At 43.8% G+C, this 23,129-nt stretch overlaps 2 protein-coding genes across 3 annotated transcripts in view; one reads left to right on the top strand and one right to left on the bottom strand.

Moving 5' to 3' along the window:
- The window catches only part of LOC308473287 (two pore channel protein 2-like), a 29,823-nt gene extending 19,923 nt beyond the window's left edge, over window positions 1–9,900 (top strand). For both annotated transcript variants that reach the window (XM_080998686.1, XM_080998685.1), the window contains exons 11-19: window positions 175–360; window positions 2,143–2,207; window positions 2,785–2,872; window positions 3,612–3,681; window positions 4,715–4,934; window positions 6,931–7,021; window positions 7,521–7,634; window positions 8,432–8,556; window positions 9,392–9,900. In XM_080998686.1, the coding sequence (XP_080854812.1) occupies window positions 175–360; window positions 2,143–2,207; window positions 2,785–2,872; window positions 3,612–3,681; window positions 4,715–4,934; window positions 6,931–7,021; window positions 7,521–7,634; window positions 8,432–8,556; window positions 9,392–9,537 (1,105 nt within the window). In that variant the 3' untranslated portion in view covers window positions 9,538–9,900. The remainder of the gene's footprint in view (window positions 1–174; window positions 361–2,142; window positions 2,208–2,784; window positions 2,873–3,611; window positions 3,682–4,714; window positions 4,935–6,930; window positions 7,022–7,520; window positions 7,635–8,431; window positions 8,557–9,391) is intronic.
- A 681-nt stretch (window positions 9,901–10,581) lies between these two features.
- On the bottom strand, window positions 10,582–22,569 carry BUB1 (BUB1 mitotic checkpoint serine/threonine kinase; the record flags this gene model as incomplete). The annotated part of the gene is made up of 11 exons (XM_080998292.1): window positions 10,582–11,941; window positions 14,770–14,876; window positions 15,728–15,905; window positions 16,013–16,170; window positions 16,995–17,156; window positions 18,090–18,205; window positions 18,852–18,989; window positions 19,589–19,760; window positions 20,999–21,080; window positions 21,777–21,858; window positions 22,554–22,569. 11 exons carry the CDS (start codon window positions 22,567–22,569, stop codon window positions 11,746–11,748), a joined length of 1,407 nt encoding a protein of 468 aa, XP_080854418.1. The 3' UTR covers window positions 10,582–11,745.
- Between the last annotated feature and the right edge of the window lie 560 nt (window positions 22,570–23,129).

Raw genomic sequence — 23,129 nt, 5'->3', positions numbered from 1 at the left:
GCTTGCCTTTCCAACAAAGTGCTTCAGGTGACCCTGAGGAAATGCTCTCACCTGCCCACGGGGCCATTTTGGATGGTACATGTGGCTGGACTGTAGTACTATGGGTTTTGGGGATAAATTTATTCGAAACGAACAAGTTTGGTTGGTAATTAACCCAGCGAACATCTCCCGCAGGGTATTTGTTTGGATGTATGATGTCATCATACTCATCAACGCCGTCTTCATTGCATTGGATGAGGAGAACCCCCTCATTTCCTACGCAGAGTGGGTGTTCCTCAGTCTTTATATCATCGAGATTCTTCTGAAAGTGTACACCTATGAACCCAGAACCTTTTTTGCAAGGAACCAGTTCTGGAACTGGTAAGTAAATTCTTTTATTTTTCTCCCTCCGCGTTATGAAGAAGGCAGTAGTTTCTTGTTCTCCTATATTGACTGGCTCTCCAAGATTTCCAGACATTTCCAGCATTACTTGGAGAGGCCAGGGATGGAACCTCTGACCTTCTGCAAGCAAAGCACGTGCTCTACCACTGAGCTACGGCCCCGTCTATTAATATCGGCTCAACTCCGACTCTCCACCATATGTTTAAAGCACTCTCATGCCACTTTAAGAGTCCTGACTTCTCCCAAAGAGTCCTGGGAAGTGTAGGGTCTTAGAAGTGCTGAGAGTTGTTAGGGGACCCATCACAGAACTATGATTTCCAGCAGCCAAACTACAGTTCACATGATTCTTTGAGGGAAGCCATGACTGGTATCCCACAGTGCACATAGCTGAACTCTGGAATTTGCTCTTACAAGAAGTAGCAATGGCTACTTGGATGACTTATTATTATTATTATTATTATCAACAACAATAATAAATTTATTATTTATACCCCGCCCATCTGGCTGGGTTTCCCCAGCCACTCTGGGCAGCTCCCAGCAGAATATTATTATTAATAATAATAAAGCGATAAAACATCAAACATTAAAAACTTCCCTAAACAGGGCTGCCTTTAGATGTCTTCTAAAAGTCAGATAGTTGTTTATTTCCTTGACATCTGATGGGAGGGTGTTTCACAGGGAGGGTGCCACTACCGAGAAGGCCCTTTGCCTGATTCCCTTTAACCTCACTTCTTGCAGTGAGGGAACTGCCAGAAGGCCCTCGGAGCTGGACCTCCAAGGTCCAGATGAGACACATTCAGGGACAGAATAAGGCTGTGTCCTGCCTCCACTACCGGAGAGATAGTATGCTTCTGGATGCTAGTTGCTGGAGATTGCAGATAGAGAAAGTGGTCAGCTCCTTCCTGCAGGATCTGGTTGGCCACTGTGAGAACAGGACACTTGACAAGATGGGCCACAGGACTCCGAGGTTCTCACAGGTGACATGAAAGTCATGGGAGATTAGACCAGCCTCTTCACCAAGCTGGAGATGTTTTGTACTGTAATACTGGCTGGGGCTGATGCAGCTTTCATCTGGAGGGTGCACTAGGTTGGTGAAGGCTGGTGGAGATTGTAATGGGCAGATGACTTAAAGTCACACTACAGTGGTACCTCAGGTTAAGAACTTAATTCATTCTGGAGGTCTGTTCTTAACCTGAAACTGTTCTTAACCTGAGGTACCACTTTAGCTAATGGGGCCTCCTGCTGCCGCCGTGCCGCTGGCGTGCAGTTTCTGTTCTCATCCTGAGGTAAAGTTCTTAACCTGAGGTACTATTTCTGGGTTAGCGGAGTCTGTAACCTGAAGCATCTGTAACCCGAGGTACCACTGTAGTCCAATTGTAGTTGCGGGTACCTGAAATGCAAGTCAAGCCCACAGGGTCCCCAGATGGACCCTATCCACCACTCTTGGGTCATGCTGTGTGGAATGTGGTTTGTGTGAGCATCATGGCGGAGCAGTTGTGTAGTGTATAATAGTCAGGAGAAGCACATCAGGAGTTATTCACACTAACAGCATAATAACAAGTGGCTGGGGAAACACGTTTGATTTCTTTGTGGAAAGGCCCTATGCATCTTTTGAAATTACATGGGAAATTGGAATTAATTTTGTAAACCAGCTAGGTGATGTTGCAAGCCTCCGTTCTTCTCACAGCATCCCAGAGCAATATACGTCTGTAACGCGAGGTACCACTGTAATTAAACAAGTGTCTTTCCCATCCTTTCTAGGTTTGATACTTCTATCATTCTTGCTGCCTTGATTGCAACTGTACTCAACACTACCCTTAAATCAGGTAAGTCTGTGTGTTTCACCCTTGCAAGGTTATGCAGCAGGTGAGATGAAAACACTTCTCCATTTCCAATATGGTTTCATGTCTCTTGTGACCATTGGTGCATCAAGGAACAGATAAGGCAAAACTTGAGGGTCCTTTGTGAAACTTCCATGGCCTTGGCTGGGTTGTAATGCTGGCTCGTGGTAATGTTAAACCATGGATTACCCTGATAGAAACAAGCCTAGTCTCCCTCCATGCTCACAAACTCATTCTTCTCCAGTGCAGCTGCAAGGAGGAGATGCAGAGCTTCTGCTTCTATTTGATATGGGTTGCAGTTTAGCATCAACCACAGTGGTGTGGAGATATTCCTAACCATGGTTTGTTAAAACAAGCTAGCATGACAAAACACAGCTGGAAGAGAAAGCTCCCAAACTTAAGGACACAGAGTAAATGAGCCTTAAGTTCACTGAAGCTCCTTGTTCTCAAGATAAGCCCAGCTTTCCCCCATCAGAATGACCTATGGCTTATGATGTCCAAGTATGAGGATAACGTTAGTCTTCTTGTGTGCTTTTCCTCACCCCCTCTTCTTTTTTTCCAGTGACCGTATACAACAGCCAGCAAGTTCTGGACATTGTTTTTATCCTGAGAGTTCTTCGACTCATAAGAATCATAGACAGTATACAACGGTAAAATAACCGGGTTTTAAGGGCTTTTAAAAGCTGTAAGAGCTATAAAGTCATGTTCTCTAGTGAGTTAAGTTGTTGGGTATTAGTTTGCAGAGTATGCTGACTGTGGTTTGTGAATCTGCTTAGACAATAGACGTAACCTGTTGCAACCATACACAGGCTGCATCTATAGATACAAAAATAATGCTTTCTTTAAAAAAAAAAGTTTAAAAATATATATGGCGTTTGCCATTAGCTCAGCAGCGCCATCTAGTGTCACATTTATATAATGCACTTAAAACGTTATCTCTGCAGCTGTATAGCTGAGTCCACAGATAAGTAGGTGCTTGTAAAGTAAAAAACAACAACAATGTACTAGCAAGTATATAACTTGGATAGAAAAATTTCTAGTTCCAAGCTAGCTAAGCTAGAGAAGACAAAGGCAGCCTTTTTCCTTTGTTCTCAAAGGATAGATTGAATGTGACAGCTCATATTTAGATCCCAAGAGAGAAGGGAGAGGGGAGGAAGTTGTAAACAGGATGCAAATTAAGATGCATCAGTCTAAACTTTAAAGGATAGGGAGATCAGCACAGAGGCCAAAGGTACAAAGACAGTCTCAGAATCTGGAGCTCCCTGGCTCTGTTTTATCCCTACGCAGACCCCTTTCTGCAATGTCTCCTTTTTTGGTATTTAATTAACCAGTGACACCTGAAAGGCCCATCCCATCCAAACTCAGTTTTCATACACTGTTTTCTTCTAGGTTCCGGGTCATCATGACTACGCTAATAAACATTGTACCTACCATGCTGACCTTTGGTGGACTGGCTTTGGTGAGCATCACCTTTTTAAAATTCCTCCTCATCCTCCTCGTTTTCATAAATCTGCACGGGCTTTGGGCTAGTTTGCACACAAGACAGGATTCAACCAAGCTGGTGTGTGTGTGTGTGTGTGTGTGTGTGTGTGGAATGAGGTACGTTTGTGCAGTGGGACTGTCCTCCCCGCTTCCCAAACTCAAAGCTTGTACAGCCTCAGTCATATCTAGAAATCACTCCCAACAGCATTATACATTTGCAGATGATTCCTAGGAGCAGGATGATTTTCCAAATAAAAAGCTAAAGGGACCCCTGACCATTAGGTCCAGTCATGGCCGACTCTGGGGTTGCATCGCTCATCTTGCTTTATTGGCCAAGGGAGCCGGCATACAGCTTCCGGGTCATGTGGCCAGCATGACTAAGCCGCTTCCGGCGAACCAGAGCAGCGCACGGAAACGCCGTTTACCTTCCCGCCGGAGCGGTACCTATTTATCTACTTGCACTTGACGTGCTTTTGAACTGCTAGGTTGGCAGGAGCAAGGACCGAGGAACGGGAGCTCACCCCGTCGCGGGGATTCGAACTGCCGACCTTCTGATTGGCAAGTCCTAGAGAAGTGTCCAAATAACCTTGTCTGATCAGTATATCTACTAATTCCTGGCCCATTTACGGCACGTTTAACAGGAGACTTTCAGACAGGGCTGGTCCACCCATGAGACAAGGTGAGGTGACCACCTCAGGAGACCAGATCCACTGGGGCAATATTGACAGCCCCCAGCTCACTGTGCTGCCTCTGCTGTGGCCTCTTGGCAAATAAGAGGCGCTACAGGTCCCGTTCCTAGGGAGGAAATGGCAGGGGCTTCTGGGTTCTGCATCCACCAAGCATGATTGAATGGGCCCCTTTCCCCACCCCCCTCCACTGGCCCGACAGCCTTTGATTCCAGCTTCAACCAGGTGTTAACATTGATTTGATTTCCCTTCCCTTGTTCCCAATGTAAATCTTCACTCCCCCTGTGTTCACTGACAAGTAGATACCCTCATTTTCCCCATTAGGTGGTGTATTACGTGTTTTCCATCATCGGAATGGAAATCTTCCATGGGAAGGTCCAGTTCTTCGGTGGAAACAGCACTGTGCAACATGCCCTCTACTGCGGAAACCCCGCTCTGAAAGACACCACCTTTGCTCGGGCCAAATATTGCAAGAATAACTTCAATGACATTGCGTCGTCTTTCGTCGTCCTAATGGAATTAACTGTCGTCAACCAATGGCATGATATCCTTTGTAAAGTAGCATGGTTTTTAAAAAAAATGCTTTGGAAGGGAGTAAAAAGCCGCGAAGGACTTCCTATCCTTTGGCAAAGCTGCACACTATAATAACAACAACAGCAGCAACAAAACAACAACAACAATAATAATTTTATTATTTCTACCCTGCCCATCTGGCTAGGTTTCCCCAGCCACTCTGGGCGGCTTCCAACAAAAGGTTAAAAATACATTAAAACATCAGTCATTAAAAACTTCCCTAAACAGGGCTGCCTTCAGATGTCTTCTAAATGTCAGATAGTTGTTTATTTCTTAGACATCTGATGGGAGGGCATTCCACAGATCTCAGTGTGCCATGAGCAGAATAGGCCAGCCCTACTGTTGGGTAACAGTGACCTGTCCCTAGTTCAAACTGGAACCAATTGCTAGTCCAGGTGGCTCAGGCATGCAGAATAGGGATGGGGGGGGGGCGGGAACCATCCTGTCCTCCTCGGGTAGTGAAACATTTTGGGCTAGCCCTGATTACAGAGAGTCATTTCCAGAACAAATGCATATATGCAAAAGTCGGTGTTAAATCTCCTTGAAAGCAATAGGAGTAAAAATATTCTCCTATAATAGTGTTGTGTTTTTTTTAAGGTTTGTAGTCTGTGCTGTGCAAGAGGCTTTCCCTAATGCCCCAGGACTTCTTCTTTCCATTCACACTCAAAATCTGATCCAGTGGATCCCCCCAGACCTCTGGAGCTGATTTTGGGGGCTGTAGCGGAGAGGAAATGCAGGGGAGAGCTTTATTGTACCAGCAGAAGCCCCACTTCCCAAGTGCAACAGCAGCAATTGGATACAACCCTAAATGTTAACTTCCATTTGGGAAGGTTCAGTGATCAATGGCAAACTTCTAACAATTATTTCTGCAGCTTCTCTTATGTCACGGACATAATGGTCCTAGCACTTGTACCTGGTCAGGCTACACACATCTTTGGGTAATCAGAAGTTTACTTTCTAGAACACATTTTTTGTTTCTCTGTCCAAAAAATGGGGGTGTCAGCTAGATACATGTATGCATGTGTTTCCAAATTCCTTCCCCCCCTTTTTTTGGGGGAGCTATTCTGTTTCTATGAAGCTGCTTTTTAAATTGTGAGGCAGGCCTTCTGCAGAAGCCTACGATATAGCATAGAGGAATGCTTTTGCAGAAAGATTTCTGAAAGGGGGAAGAATAATGAGAGGCACTGGTATAAACAGACATGGTGGGCACTTTAGATCCATGCCATCAGTGAATGTTGCTAGTGAAGGTAAAGGTAAAGGGACCCCTGACCATTAGGTGCAGTTGTGGCCGACTCTGGGCTTGCGGCGCTCATCTTGCTTTATTGGCCAAGGGAGCCGGTGTACAGCTTCCGGGTCATGTGGCCAGCACATGGCGAACCAGAGCAGCACACTGAAACGTTGTTTACCTTCCTGCTGGAGCGGTACCTATTTATCTACTTGCATTTTGAACTGCTAGGTTGGCAGGAGCAGGGACCGAGCAACGGGAGCTCACCCCGTCACAGGGATTCGAACCGCTGACCTCCCAATTGGCAAGCCCTAGGCTCAGTGGTTTAGACCACAGTGCCACCCGCGTCCCTTGAGAATGCAGTTAGCCAAGTTCAAATGGCTAAAAGCTTGAGGGATGGGGTGAATTATGGAATTTGCTCCCATGAGAGAGGTAGAGATGGCCACTGACCTGGATGGCTTTAAAAGAGGAATAGGCAAAAGCTGCGTTCTACCTCCACAGCTGGAGGCAGTATGCCTCTGAATGCTCGCTGCTGGGAATCGCAGGTGGGGAAAAGAACTTAGGTCCTGCTTCTAGGCTTCCCATAGTCATCTGACTCTGAGAACAGGACACTGGGGAAGAATGGCCATTGGTCTGGTCCAGCAGGCTCTTCCTACATTCCTAACTGGAGCCTAACTTGGCAGATGGGTGGTTAGTAAGCATACATATGGCAAACTTCCTTTTATAGTCCTTAACTTTCTACTCCTCGCCAGTGGATTTGCCCTTGTGACTCACGAGGCAGCAAAGCTGTACTTCATCACCTTTCATATTGTCGTGGTCATTATGATCATTAAGTAAGTCCAGTGGGTTCCTGCGCCTTCTTCCTGGGGATAGAGGTGGGGGCATTGGGTTGTATTCAACCAGAGTCCTGTTCCAAGTAGGACCAGTGAAGCAAATGAACATCAGTTAGTCCTAGCAAGAGTAGAACCACTGATGCTAATGGACATGACAAGTGTGATATCAGACTCATTCTGCTTATATTTAATGTTCCAAATGTGTGTGCGCTTGCAAGCAGAGTAACACTGATGCTCTGAAAATCCAGTGGGATTAAGGTATGGCATAAACATCTGTCCTCTTCTGTTCTAGGTGAAGAAACTGGGTTTGTGTGTTCATAGTGATGGGCTGCTTTGGGGGGAAAGTGGGGTATGAATTTAATAAATAAAATAATTAAAATAGGAAAAAAGTCTATGGTGTGTTGATGGTGCCAACTGCCACATGGACGGATGAGGTAGAGGGGGAGAAAGGATTGTTTTTGAGGTGCATTGTTTCCATGTGTCAACTTTTGATTTTTAGCATCTTTATAGCATTTATTCTGGAAGCTTTCTTTGTGGAGTATTCCCTTGAAAAGAGCGAAGTGGAAACTGCCATTGAGAAGAAAATCCAAGAACTTGGTGTGGGCATTCAGGAGTAAGTTAACCAAGGACAGAATAACATCTCCCTTCCGGTCCCATATACATGGCCCAATGAATGATGGCTGAGGGATGCTTGATTTGTATGGACTTGAGCAGCTGCCACCTGCGAAAACGGATGCTTCAGTTATAACTTCTGTGGCCACTTGGCTGAATGTATTTACAATGGATCCACTTTCCCTTCAATGGTGGTCCAGATGTTGGACTGCAACTCCCATTGGCCTTTCTGGCAGAGGTTGATGGGAGTAGTAGTCCACCAAAGTCTAGAAGGCACCCTCAGATGTCCACTCATGAACTGCAATTCTTAATAACTTTTGTATCTAACTGCTGTCATTGTTTGGTCATGTAAACTGATTCTTTAGTTTTAAGAATTGGAACAACCTGTCAACTTATTATATATAGAGAGAATGAATGAATGAGTAGGGTAGGAGAGCTTAAAAATGCCAATATATTTCACATCTGGCAACCCATGTGCCCCTTTGGTTTTGTGCTTAGTTTGTTTCTACTACATTATGAAGTCTCAATTTATTTTTAAAAATGAAACAAGAGGTGCAGGGCACCTGGCTGCTGTAGACCCCAGATCTATTTTAAACATTTACCTGAGAATAAGCCCCACTGAATTCATTAGGACTTTATTGTTTAGCCCTGCTGAGGATTGCAGCCTTCAAGAAGAAAATTGCATTTCCAGTAAAAAGCTATGCACCTAACAGGAAAAGCATGATCTGCAGCCCTGTATGGAATGTATTGAGAAGGCAGGTGCTTATAGTTTTTGTGGTGGTTTTTTTTTTTTTTAAGGGATGAACTACTAGAAGGTCAACTGATAGACAACATGGAAACCAGTGAAAATGACCTTGGAGGTGAAGAGGGAGCAGCAACAAAGAAGAAACCGAAAGGACTGATGTTTAAAGTTGCTTCCAAAAGTGAGTGTGCTGTCAAACTTTTTAAAGGGTTGCTGCTGAATGTTTAGCATGGAACTTGAGTGAATGCCGCGGCGAGACTCCTTATGGGGTCCTCACCGCGGGATCACATTCACCCGGTGCTATACCAGCTGCACTGGCTCCTGGTGGAGTACAGGATCAGGTTTAAGGTGCTGGTTTTAATCTTTAAAGCCCTATACGGCCTAGGACACTCGTACCTACGGGACCACCTCTCCTGGTATGTCCCACGGAGGACTTTACAGTCTTCCAACAAAAACATCTTGGAGGTCCCGGGCCACAGGGAGGTTAGGCTGGCCTCAGCCAGAGCCAGGGCTTTTTCGGCCGTGGCTCCAATCTGGTGGAACACTCTGTCACAAGAGACAAGGGCCCTGCGGGACTTGACATCTTTCCGCAGGGCCTGCAAGACAGAGCTGTTCCACCAGGCCTTTGGCCAAGGCACAGTCTGACCCCCTCCTTTGGTAATCCTCACAGAACTCTAGCCCAATGGTTGCCATTAATTTGATTTTGAATTGATTTTAAAATGAACTGATTTTAGAATGCTGTGTTACTTTTATTGTTGTTAGCCGCTCTGAGCCTGGCTTTGGCTGGGGAGGGCGGGATATAAATAAATTTTTATTATTATTTTCCAAGACATGAGTGTGTTAATACGCTGATAAAGATGAAGTCCTATTGACCCAAGGGTCAGACTAGGCTGCTGAGAGAGGTCAAAGTGGTATCCGTTTTACATGGTGTCAAATGCATTTGTACTGTGGTGCTCAAAGAAGCTTTGAGCTTCTCTGTCACTGGAAATTAACATTGTTCAGCTTTTTGTCCCCAGGATACAGGACAGTTGATGCTTTACTTCAACGCATGTTTGAAGCAGAGATACCTCCGGAAGAAGAAGGCCCTTCACTGGAGCAGATCTTAAACCTTTCACCGGATGACACTTACCTGAAGAACCCTACCTTCAACAGTGCCGTATAACTGGAAGTTGTTTTTCAGGTGGCTCCCTAACTGAGCTACCACATGCAGATAAGAGGTACTGATGCTCTGCTCTCTAATCCCTTCCTCCAATGAACAGAGCATCCCACAGTGCTATTTTTTTAAAGTGTATAAAATCATGAAAATTGCAGTATTTTTTATAAAGGGGAAAAAAGCACATTGAATGTGTCTAAAATACTTGACTCTCTCCAAAGATACTTAGCATGCTATCTAAATACATAGTACTAAAACCTGTATGAAATGTCTAATATTTACCTCTGTAACCTGTTTTGATACAGTAATGCTTTTCCTTGGGTGCATTATCAACCATTGTGGGGTAAACCAATAAAAAGGTTATAAAGAGAAGACTGTTTCTATCTCTCCTCTTTTTCCTGCCTATTATCCTGATGAATCTTTAAAGCAAGGAGAAAGGAAACAAATGGATTTTGTCTTGTGGCCTGGTTTAAAAATGCTACATCTTTGCGCAAACTGATACCTAACAGGTAAAGAGTGCTTAAAAGCGGCGATCTCTGGGCCGTGTTTGGCAAAGTTAATTATCGGAAGATATTAGCAGCCAAAATTCAAATGTCAGAGTTGACACCAGTTTGAAGGCTGGTTCATATGGGTGAGGCAGCTGCCTCTTAAGTCATGCAGAAGCAGAGCAGGCACAACCACTACCACCCTGCAGCTGGCAACGTGTGACATAAGTCTTAAAGGCATGCTTTCCCCCTGTTTATGGGGAAAAGATTGCGCAGAAGCCATAAATATGAGCCGGCAGTATGATGCGGCTGCTAAAAAAGCAAATGCAATCATAGATTGTATTAATAGAAGGAGTGTTCACATCACATGAGAGGCAATAGTTCCACTATTCTGTACAGCTCAGGTTGGAGGGCCATAGATTCCTGTCTTGAAGGTTGGACTGAACGACCTTCAGGGTCCTTTTGAATTCCAGGATACGTCGCATGATGCAGAGGAACAGATTGTACCCTCTGCTCCAACACAGAGTACTTCATGCCAACTGCATTTACTAACTGAGCCACACTCATGCTCCTGCTGCTAATTTATTAAAGAAGATTTCGTTGTTGATCTTAATATTTTTAGCAACATGCTCCCGCTTGTTTCTTTTGCTAAAGTTTCTGTATATATTTGGACGAGGCTTCTATATTTTGAAGGATGCCTTCTTGCCTCCAATAGCTTTGACTGTTTGTTAACTAAACCAGCATCCTCTTGGCCTTGCTGCTCCCTTCCTGATCTGTGGTATACACCCTAGTTGAACTTCTAATATTGTGCTTTGCAACAACTCCCAACTTCCTTTCTAAAAAATCCCCCTTATTTGGGGGCAGTTTGTCTTTTGAAGACAAATGAAACCATGTTAGATTTTCTTAGCCATCGGCCGTTTACATATCTTGAATTTGATAGCACCGTGGTCACTGTTCCCATGTGCTCAAACAACACATTCTGCGAGAATCGCACTGCCAGGGACAGGGAACTTTAAAGCGTTAAGATCGGAATGTGGAAAATATGAGAACAACAAGAAGACGGCAGTAATGAAAATATCGGAGATATACTTCAGAGGTCCAGACTATGGGAAGCCCGAAAAATTAATTTGGATTGTAATTTGGCTGTTTTTTTCTTTTAATTGTTTTTAATTGGATTATGATTTGATAGATTTGTTAATTGGATGTTCTTATTGGAAAACTAATAAAAATGATTTATTTTTTAAAATGGTTTAGAGCACAGTGCCACCCACATTCCTTTATTTGGATGTAGGGGACAGGAAGAGGAAGTCTGTTCTTGTAAGATTGGATGTTACCATAGTAAACAGTTCAGAGCCTGAAAAACTCATTCTAGAACATGGCAGTTAAAATCTCTGCTCTACATATGTAATGTAATTGGCTATATTGATTTACAATTTGATTAGTTAAATTTGCTCAAAAATATTAAAAATAGACCCCCTTCTATAAACATCCTCATCTTAGCTGTTACAGTACTGGATTTTTCTCCCCAAGCCTTTATAATTCATTCTTCTCCATCCACTCATCATAGTACCCTGGGGTCCCATTCTCAATCCTTTCCCTATTCTCTTAGCTACCCAGTTTCCAAGCTGCTATACATGTTTCCTAGGCACTGTTAAATTTATTAAATTCATAGTTACAATAAGGTGGGGAGCATTCTCTATTAAGGCGTTTGTGGGCCTTGGAGTCCCAAGATTCACTTCCGTGAATGTTTGTTTTCCACCAGCAACACGGCAAGCCTTTTACGGAGCACTGCTACTTTACTGGCGCAAGTGCTCCGAAATACGTCTCTCAATCTTGCCCGCAGCACTCCCAACGAAGGAATGTGGTTGCAGTCTTGTACATTCAGCAAGGTGAAGAAGAAATCAGTCCAGAGTTCTGCATTCGGGAACCTGGAAGATTAAGCACAAGGTTAAAGACTTTACAGGCATCATTAAAAATGCCCACTGCGTCCTAATATAACAAGCTCAAACTTTCTCATGACACGAGACCAATGTTGGTCTCCCTCAACCAAGCAAAGTCTTATTAGTCACTGGGTAAGTTTTCACCCATTTAACACGCAGCCAGGATACTACCCAACACAAGTGCAAAAGAGTAAAAGTAAAATGCTTCTTTCAAGCTTAGTTTCGGTCAGGGGAGGGGAAGCACCACTGTGCAGGCAAGTGCGCCAATAGGCAACCTCTGATTTAGGAAGCTGGTGAACATGTGTTTTATGCCAGCAGGCCTTTAAAGTCTAGGAGGCTTTGACATCACTGGTTGTTGCTTAACTGCAGTCTTCTTTATTTAGTTATTTATGGGCTGCCTTGCTGACTATACCCCCACACAGAGTAAAGTAACAACAACAAAATGTAAGACAACATAATAAACAGAGCAGCAGCCAAAAGCGGATCACTATATATATATATATATATATATATATATATATATATGTATGTATGTATCCCCACTTCCTCTTCAAACTTCCAAACATGCTCTCCTCCTGGATATTCAATCCCTGAACTGCTTTTCTGCAATTCTTTGAGTTTTGTGGCTTGCAAAACTATTTTTTTATTTTGTCTCTTTAAGCTTTGTGAAATGTGTTTTTTTGCTGTACTCTGGCGTGTTTCTCAGTGACCCCAATCTGCCTCCTATCTTTTCAGCACTCACCCCTTGAGTTATTAGACCAAAACTTTTTAAACCGGTACTGTAGCAAGGGAGGAGGGGGAAATGACGCCAAAAAGAGAGAGAGAGAAATGGTACCAAAATAAGATGACAACACAGCTTTTATGAGAGAAGCTAACTCTGTTCAGGAGTCAAGTGAAACAATGCATTTGCTGCCACAACTGTTTCAGGAGACCAACTCTACAGCAGTGTACCGTTAGCTAACCTTACTAAATAGTGCTCAATATATAAATGGTATTCAAATCACTGGTGTGCCTTGAAGTCTTATTGAGGGTTCCTCAATTAAAGCATCAATATAATGATCAGAACATTTGCTGATCAGAAGGTCAGCAGTTCAAATCCCTGCGACAGGGTGAGCTCCCATTGCTTAGTCCCTGCTCCTGCCAACCTAGCAGTTCAAAGGCACATCAAAAGTGCAAGTAGATAAATAGGTACTGAGGCATCTAATCATAGCCTGCATTTTTATCAAGGCTTATAGTTTGATTAGGGTCTGTATTTTAAAATGAGCTTAAAGATTTTCAAATGTTTTATGCCAGGCAGAAGACCAGCTGCCTAAGTACTTTGGCAAGATGTTTATCCTCCTGGACAAGGGGGCCCCCTGATTTATAGCAGAAAACAATTCTCAAAGTCGTAAAAAAGGGAATTACAGGCTGAGGGCAAGGTTACACCACCCTACATAATTAAGAGTTGGTAAATAGTAAAATCATTAAACTTGAGCCATATCTTCCTAAGGTTAAAGGCCAAGAGCAAATGGAAAAGAAAGGGGAGTGTAAACAGAAGAAGAGGCTTCTTTCCTATTTTATTTTGAGGCTGTAAACTGATTCCTTCCTTTTGCTTTGAGAAGGTTTATTCTTCTAAAAAGCTATCTATGATAATGTATGAAATATACTGGCTTAAATGTAATTATGCAAAGGATCTAGAAAGAAAGAAATGTTAAATTCTTATTTCATAGAGTCATATTGCTGTAGGAGACCAGAGGGGCAAACGAGCCCAGCCCCCTGCCAGACAGGAGACGCCATCGAGCACTCCTGACATATGGTTGTCAGGCCTTTGTTTAAAGACCTTCAAAAAGGAGATCTTTCATTGATGATGCATGAGAATGTGAACCCAAGATCTCTGACATCTGTTTAAGATAAAAATTTAAAACTATTAACCATCTGTTTTGGAGGGCAATAGGGCAAGGAGGGCAAGAGGTGAGCTGGTAATTAAGGTTCCTTGTTGAGACAAATGTAAGATATATGACTACTTATTTGTCATTTATAGATAGAAGAATATATAGCTTTTTGTATCCCATAAAAGGCAATAGGAAATGGGTGTATCTTTTAGGATTGGTTATAGCAATCAGCCAATAGGAAATTCAACCAGGCTGATTGGACAGAGGCAGCCAAAGGAGGAGCAAGGGGGCTGGGCTGAGGGAATATAAGTGCTGGCCATAATGGCAGGAGACCAGGCCAGAGCTTGGGAACCATATACCACTGTGCCTCTCATTTATTTGTCTGACAAATAAATTATTATTTTAATTTCTCTATTGCTGCGTTGAATATTTCATTCCAGCTAAGCGTTAACCACAAGCAGGGTGCTACAGTACCACTCCGGTGGGAAGGTAAACGGCGTTTCCGTGCACTGCTCTGGTTCGCCAGAAGCGGCTTAGTCATGCTGGCCGCATGACCTGGAAGCTGTACGCCGGTTCCCTTGGCCAGTAAAGCGAGATGAGCGCCGCAACCCCAAAGTCGGCCACGACTGGACCTAATGGTCAGGGGTCCCTTTACCTTTACCTATAATGGCAAACAAGCAGCTTGTCCCCCGCTGTTCCAGTGATATCAAAGACTCTTGCCTCCTAAACGGATGCTGATGAGTCTTAGGTGTTTATGAGGCAGTGCGCTTAGTTACTGTGGGTCAGTGATGATGATGTCCAAAAAAAGCCAATGCCCAGCATGAACAAAGTACAATTCCTAGAACATCCCCCCCAGACTGCACAGGAATATGTAGCAAGTGCATAGACATGTTACGCATTACCCCAAAGGCAGACATTTTGGAAAAAGACTTGTTCTTGACCAACCTCCTAAAGACAGCATCAGGTTTCCAGACTCCATCCTCCTGTTTCACTTTCATGTATGTGCCAAACAGCATGCAGTAGACTGTTGCAGCAATACCAAAGTAATCAGTCTAAAAAATAAGGACATATTTGTAGAAAGCTTCACAGCTACACAGGAAGGAAAAATTAATATATTCCTCAAAGTTTCTGGTGATCCTCAACTAGCCCGTGCTTCTGAACTGCTGTATGTAGTTTTCAGGATCTAATCTTACAGTCTGGTGTGGCGTTTTGTTTTTTTCAGATCTCACCCTTCTGCCACTGAGCTCTGGGTGGCACATAAATTTTCTCCCCCACCTCAATTTTATTTTCACAACAGTTCCGAGAGGTAGGGTTAGGCTGAGAGTTGGTGACTGGCCAAGGTCAACCAGTGAGATTCATACCTGGACAGGAATTTGAACTCGGGTCTCTAGTCCTAATCCAGCATTCTAACCAGCACACCGCCTAGTGTGAACTCTGAACGTTCAAAGTTAATGATATTTTTTAGTACTTCTGCATACCACCAGCCTTCCAAAAGCAGTGAGCCACAAGTCCTGATTGAAATGAAGACCCAATGGCTACCAATAGATTTTTAATTTGCGCGGCGTCTGTCACCAATGTTGCTGCTTTATACCTAGTCAAAAATTTTGGCCACTGAGTTTAGTGCTGGCCACATGACCTGGAAAGCTGTCTGCTGACAAATGCCGGCTTCCTCGGCCTATAGAGTGGGATGAGCCGCAACCCCAGAGTCATCCGTGACTGGACCAAATGGTCAGGGGTCCCTTTACCTTTATACACTGTCCGGCAGCAGCTCTCTCAGGCTTTCAGACAGGAGATATTCCTTGCCTGGTGATGCCAGACATTGAACCTGGAAGCAGATGTTCTACCCCTGAGATATGTCCCAGACTGCATATACAAAGACAAAAACCATGCATTTGCTTCATACCTGGTAATTCCATGGCTTGTTTGTCATCATCTCAATACACTGAAATCCAGATGTTTTGCATTTTCCTGTGAATACAGTTCCTGCAGGGAACAGGCTCATGTCTATGCTTCGGCCAAAGTCAATTATTGTCAAGCCATGAGACACGCTATCCACATCGCAGGCGTCGTCGTCCAAAAACCTTTTGCGATTCAAAGAAATCGAACCATTATTTCCAATACGGCAAGGCAGGTTATTTTGATTGGTTTTTTTAAAAAAGGTAAAACAACTCACAAGCGAAATACTTGCCTTGCACTGAAAATAAAGTTGTCGGGTTTAATGTCGCCATGAATTATCCCACAGCTGTGAAGCTCTTCGACCATGCGCAAAATGTGTATGGTGAAGTAGATAACAAGCCCTTGGGGCATCACTTTCTCCACCAGCTTTTTGTATATGTTTATGGTGTTCTGAAGTTGAGAGAGTTGGGGGTGGGGAAGAGAAGATGCTTATGAACGATCCTAGCCATGAGTGGACAAATTAAGGCATAAGGCTGAAATCCTACATATGCTGAACCAAGGAGCATGTTTCAATGAACGTTTGCGTAAACATGCATACAGCCAGGCTACAATGGAAGCTGTACATGAACATGCTAGACCAGAGATAGGAAACCAAATACAACCCTCTGCACCTCTCTATCTGGCCCTTGGGACTCTTCCCTAGGACACATCCTTGATTGACCCTGCTTTGTGCCCTTCCTTAAGTGTTTTTGCCTGGCTAGACTATGCCCTTGATCTCTGATAAGGTGTCTTGCTTGCCTGGATGGAGGACAGAGTGGGGTACACAAGTGTGTGCAGAAGCTAGCCTACTGTACAACGGCGAGTTTCACATTTACTGCCCCGCCCACTTTTGCCTTTGACCCCGCCCACTACTGGCATGTGATCTCCAGAAGCTTGCCCAGAATGGTACAGTGGTACCTCAGGTTACAGACGCTTCAGGTTACAGACTCTGCTAACCCGGAAATAGTACCTCGGGTTAAGAACTTTGCTTCAGGATGAGAACAGAAATGGCATGGGGGCAGCGCGGCTGCAGCAGGAGGCCCCATTAGCTAAAGTGGTACCTCAGGTTAAGAACAGTTTCAGGTTAAGAATGGACCTCCAGAATGAATTAAGTACTTAACCCGAGGTACCACTGTATATGTGACCCACAGGCTGGGAAAAGTCCTATATCCCCGATTTGGACCAAGACCACCCGCAGTAAATCTAACATTCATTGATACCCAGACCGCACTCACCAGCAAAGTCCCATAACTGTAAAGCTCACCCACTAAAATGCTTCCATTGTGGAAAAAGTGAGCAGAATAGAACTGGATGAAAAGATGGCGCAAGCTTGGTTTAAGCCTTTCTGTTAGCTGAGCTACTATGTAGAATTCCCAGGGGCTTGCTGGCTTCTGTACCTGCAAATAAATGCACAAACACTTTTAGGGTAATTATTATTACCATATTGGCCTAAATATAAGCCTCACTTTTTTTTTCCAAATTCTGACTATGAAAAGTTAAAGTGCAGCTTGAATTCGCAACCTTACAAAAATTGGCTTTTATGATATCACTGCTGAAACAGACATACAGTAAAACGGAATGGGTGTGAGTGCGGAATTTTAAGGGAGCAGCTTATATTCGGGTATTGTCTTTTTCCCCCTTGAATTTTAAAGGTGCGGCTTATATTTGGGCCAATACGGTATTATTTATTGAATTTATTAGTCGCTTTCTCTTGCCCAGGGCAAGTTCATTTTCTGCAGCGAATGGAGGAGACCCAAGGAAGGCTTGCTCCTCCCACTCATCTACTGTATAGATCTCCTTCTCCACTGAAGGAAAAGAGAACATTGGACAAACCACATTGAGTTCATTTTCAGCAGGGTCAGGGTAGAGGAGATTCATGGGAGAGTGGGAGGAGCAACATGCAGGAAAAACCCACCATCACTACAGGAAAAAGTGACTTCCTGAATCCATGTTAGGCACTTGCCTGAATGGTGGGGGTTGGGGAGCGGATTGGAGAAGGGCAGGGTGGACACAATTATCACTAAAATAAAAATTATGGCAAATCCCATTACAGATAGGACCTTCTGCCAAAAGGTGCAATGGCCACAAGACAGAAGTGTCTCTTGTACCATGGATCAACCCATCTGTGTGAAACATACAGAGCAAGTGGCAACCCAACACTCTCTTATCCCAGTATAGTTCCTGGTCTTAACCTTTAAACTCTTTATAACCTTAAGTACATAAAGACAGAAGGGTCTGCTTAGGAAGCATCCACACCTGACCTTTAAACAACAGCAGTACGGGATGGCATTTATTTTCAGATAAGCCGCTGAAGCCCAAAGCCCACTTACTTTCAGTATGACTTTCCGATTATTTTTTGTGTTGTCCATATCAAGGACAGACGCTTGATAGACGCGTGCAAAAGCTCCTTCTCCCAGTAAGCAGTCAACATGAAAGGATGTGGTTGCTAAGCAAGTGGCAAGGAGAAAGAAGAGGAGGAAATGTAGAAAAAGGAATTAGAATACAGCAGAAATGACCCATTTCAAACTCATGTGCTAACTTTCTGGCCTGACAGTGGTACCCCCTCCAGGAATTCTATGGAACCAAGGTCCCAGAGACTGGTATGAAGGTGCATGAAACAGGTCAAGCAGGTCTGCGTGTGGACAGGGAACCATATGGAAACCTAGGTATGTACATTGTCTTGAGTCTCGTGACTTCAGAGATTGATACAGGAACTACCTACACATTTTCAAGCATGCATTGTAGCTGCTATAAGAGCTAACTACTTTTTTTTTAAAAGAATTAAGCAACTCCATGAAAGCTTAATTTCTCAGGATGATGAATTCTGCACCATATCCTGTACAACTGAAGACCCCTGATTTAGTATTGTGCAAGGTAGACACTGATGCTCTGCAAAAACTTTGCTTTGGAGTAAAAAAAAAAGCCCAAGACTTCATTATTCTTGCAAAATGCAAGTCCCAGCTTCTCACTTTCTGTCTGGCATCCTCCAGTGAATGCAAACTGACTACTTCTTTCAGACCTCTGTCCACATCACACAGTTTAAACTGACATATGTGGGGGGAAACCAAGTATAGTATGTATGCAGGTCTTACCCAATTTGAGTTCAGCTTTCGGTTTGAGAACTGGAAGCCCTGATTCCCATTCAAAAGTATTTGAGTAGGCACTGATTGGCTTGGGCAGCCCAAGCAGAAGCTGATGAATTAAGCTGTTGCTCCAAGGGTCTTCAACTACTTCAGGAGAAAAAAAGATTCTGGTTAAGCCATTTAAATCAGGGAATTAACAAGATTTTCTCATTGACAGGCATCAACAACATTTGAAAAGACAAGCCTAAATGAAGGGACCAAAAGAAAAGGCATGGAGAGACAGCCAAAGGTCTGGGATGAAACACTGAGCACTTGGGATACACATTTATTCCCTATAATTCAAAACATCGCCATTTATTTATTTGAACATTTTCTACCCCCGCCTTTTCTCTCTTAAAAAATGGGCACAAGGCAACTAAGGAATCCAGTGGAGCTGCAAGCTGGTGTTATACTGCTGAATCTTGCATTCTCTGGTGCAACTGGGAGAAACAAACCATAAAGCCATAATTAAGCTCGGCTTTGCATCTGAAACCAAGGTCGCTCCCTAGGAAGTCAGGACTCATAAACTAACACAATCCCACCCAGGTTTCGACATAACCGGTGCAAACCAAGCTTAACTGGCATTTTCTCGTTAGATGCAGAATGGCCAGCAATAAAGTGCTTATAGTCAGGCAAGTTCGCCTAGGAAGACCATTTTTTACAGCCCTGTATTCTTAGACATATTCCTCCTGGGACAGAAACTTTACCCTGAGTCAGTTGACAGGCAGACAGTGGAATGGTGTGGAATGGCGTAGAGGCAAGTTGCGCAGCACAAGCAAAATCTCCTGTGCTGCCTGGAGTAGGAGCCAGGGTCTTGTTGCAGAAATTAGCCCACACAGTGCAGTCATCCTTCAGGCCCTCCGTTGGCGGATTTACCTCCTAAAGACAGCAACACACAAGCTACATCCACCTTTCCATTCAAAGCAGAAAGCAATATTTCACATCCCAAAAGTTAGGGACATATAAAGGAAAATCCCCACCCCACCCCCGGATTTTATTTTGTTTGGCAATAGCAGAAGATTTACAAGTGTCATCTCCCCTGTTGCAGGCTAGATGCACATAGCAAATGTGTGATGATGTGCACATAAGGAGTTTGTGAGGCCATGTGCACATAAACAAATACATTCAGATGTAACACCAAACCACAGTTTGGCAATCGGGAGAGGAACAATCAACTCTTGCAACAATTGCATGCCCTCACAAAGTGAACATAGCTGGGTGTCCTGTTATATTGCCCACCAGGGCTTTCATTTATTTTATTTAAAATTTATTTTATTTGCCCCAGCCACTCTGGGCAGCTTCCAACATAGTCTAAAAACACAACTGTGCATCAAATATTAAAAACTTCCCAGATGTCTTCTAAAAATCTGATAGTTCTTTATCTCCTTGACATAAGACGGAAAGGTATTCCACAGGTGGCTCCATATAACTTCACTTCTTACAGTGGGGGAACCGCCAGAAGGCCCTCAGAGTTAGATGCCAGCAGCTGAGCCAAGGCTGTTTAGGACTACAACTCTCATCAGCCCAAGCTACCATGGCCAACCGTCAGGGATGATGGGAGTTGTAGTCCAACAGGGCTATTGGCTCACCATCGTTGGGTTGATCCTCTCCTAAGACAACACATACTAAGACACATGAGTGCCACATCCAAACACTTTCTTTAAAATGTTTGATTTTCCTCATATGCAAATTTAAGCAGCAATACATAAATCAACTAAAACTCCACAATCAATCAACAATGGTTTCTTTAGTCATCTGACAACGCAAGATCTTTCTCAATTAAGGTTTTTATTTAGTTTTTTTCCCTTTGTTTAACAGAAACAACAAAAGACAAGAAAAATAAAAAGGTTGACACAGAGAGGGAGTGGGGGAGACAGGTTGAGAGGGGTCAGCACAGGTTGTGGCAGCCCACTTTGTACCCTACACAGACCTGAAGCTTAATTTACAAACACCCAGTGGTAAGGAAGAAGCTTGCCCCAGGGGTGAGGCAGCATAATTCCAACAAGGCTCTATGTGGGGTGGGAAGACGACTGGGAGAATTCTCTCAAAACACTTGAAGAATCCTGCATTCTCGAACTCCTTGATCTATGTCTCTGTTATAAATGCCATTCACTTACTGCTGATTTGGCAGCACAGCTGACTGTGGGACGTTCTCCAAAGACTTTGGATCCTGTCAACTTTGGGGGATGCACGGGAACACTGAAAGGAAAAGTTCAATTCAGGAGCAAATCTTTCGGGCAGAGCAATTCACACAGAGAATGAACGACGGTCCAAAATGGCCACTGTTCTCGACAAGCCAGGTTTGTAAGTCACACAACTTCATTTTGTTGCCTTTTTAGTAAATATGAACCTGACATCCTCACTGCAGGCGCGGAACATGCTAATGGTGACGAGGATATATGCTTATACGTGCAGCTCAGAGACTTGGGCATGCTCACACTTCCTCACATGTTCTTTTAAGCCCCATCTGAAATGCCAGAGTAAGGTGTCTAGTCATTTGGCCTCAACCCTTTAGTCATGCCAAACAGACTAAAGAGATTCACTATGGGAAGTATCAACAAGATGCGAAAGAGAAGAGTTAATTCCTTCTGGCTCCTTTTATTTTACATACCCTGCTCTTTCTTCAGGAAACTCAGAACCATTCTAGAGAACTGCCAGGCAACCTTCTATCTAGGTAATGATCAGTCTGATCCTTACGTAGCTTTAGCAGTGTGGCAGCATCACACACTTTTGGACCACTCTGAGGTGCACGGCAGCGTACGTAACATTGAAAGAAACAGCGGTGAGACTTCTTGCCTGAACTGAGAGTAGCCCAAAGATGGCTGCAAGAGGCTATCTGAGATAACGTAGTGCCACTGGCTCCTATACACAGGTTTTGCAAACAGTTCAACTCACTCTGCATTCTCGTCTTCAAAGATCGTAAAGGCAGGTGGTGCCGCAGGAGCACTGGGCTTAATGCTGGAAGCCTTGCCCAGTCCTAAAAAGGTCAGAAAAGGGGGGAGGGGGAGATAGATAGATAGATAATTTATTACGGTTGGAGACCAGCTTATAAAACACACTTGGGGGTACAGTCCCAGAAGGAAAACAAACAATTAAAACAATGTACAACAATAAATTTAAAATTTATAAATGCGATAAGCGTATAGACACTTAAAACTTTAAGATAAACTACCGCAGAGAGCTGACCCAGAGTCACCCATGGAACCGAGTTTGGGGATTTTCTTAACGGACTAGTTTGAGTCGGGAGATGGTCTGCGCCTACAGGTCAGTACACAGAATCTGGCGACCATCCGGGTCGTCTTCTGATCTTTGCCTAACAGGAAAAGGCCAATTTTTTGCTTTTCCAGGAGGTCAGTGAGCCTCACCAGAAGGGGAATCAATGGTCTTACTAGATGCCTCTTCATAAAAGGGACATCTAAAGAACAAGTGCTCTGGGCTTCCTATCTCCCCCAATGAACAGGCGCAAAGTCTCTGAGCATGTGGGACTTTTTTAAAGGATCCTTCCAGGACCGGCGAGGGCAGAGCCAAGCTTCTGGTGGGAGGGGGAGAGAAACAGATTTTGGCTTTTCTTAGTAGGAAGGGAGAGAAAATGACAGTAAGACAACCCTCTGCACATTGATCTCTCCACCATGTGGATAACATTATGAATTGAACAGTCTATTACAGTTTTACCCTGCCCTTCCTCCATGGAGCTCAAGCAGGACACTCCCAGAGTGGCTTACAAAAAAAGAAAAAAAGAAAAAGGCCGGCCCTGCCAACAGGCATCAATTTACCAAATCAGGTATCAACTCTGAAGTAAAGAAACTGAGGGGGAAATCCCATTATTTTCAGCGAGCATCTTTTCGTTTGGAAGTAACGAACAGGTGAGGAAAAAAAGTTGGTTTTGAGAAACAACTTCCCAAAGAATTGCTTTGCACGTTAACCCATTTTTAAATAGCATTTCCTTATCTACTTTCCCTGTAAAGCCAGTATGAGGCATGTTTATTCCCAGAGGTTTGAGCTACCTTCAGGAATTAAAACAAATGTAGGTTTTGCCCTTCAGCCATGAAGAAATACTACCCAATTTGATTTCTATGGTTGTTTTTTACCTACCACATCAACTAAACTCACACTCCAGCTTGACTAATATAAAGACTCTCATGTATCTCCTTATATCTAATCTCTGCCTCACCAGGGACTCATGTATATTGAAAACAAATGAGAAGCAGGGAAGAGAGGGAGAGGGAGAGACGTTATCGGGTCTTTGTC

Source organism: Podarcis pityusensis (genome assembly GCF_964106645.2).
Source record: "Podarcis pityusensis genome assembly, chromosome: 3".
Lineage (NCBI taxonomy): Eukaryota > Metazoa > Chordata > Lepidosauria > Squamata > Lacertidae > Podarcis > Podarcis pityusensis.
Note: the sequence above shows the minus strand (reverse complement) of the source record. Positions and strands in the feature narration are given on the sequence as shown.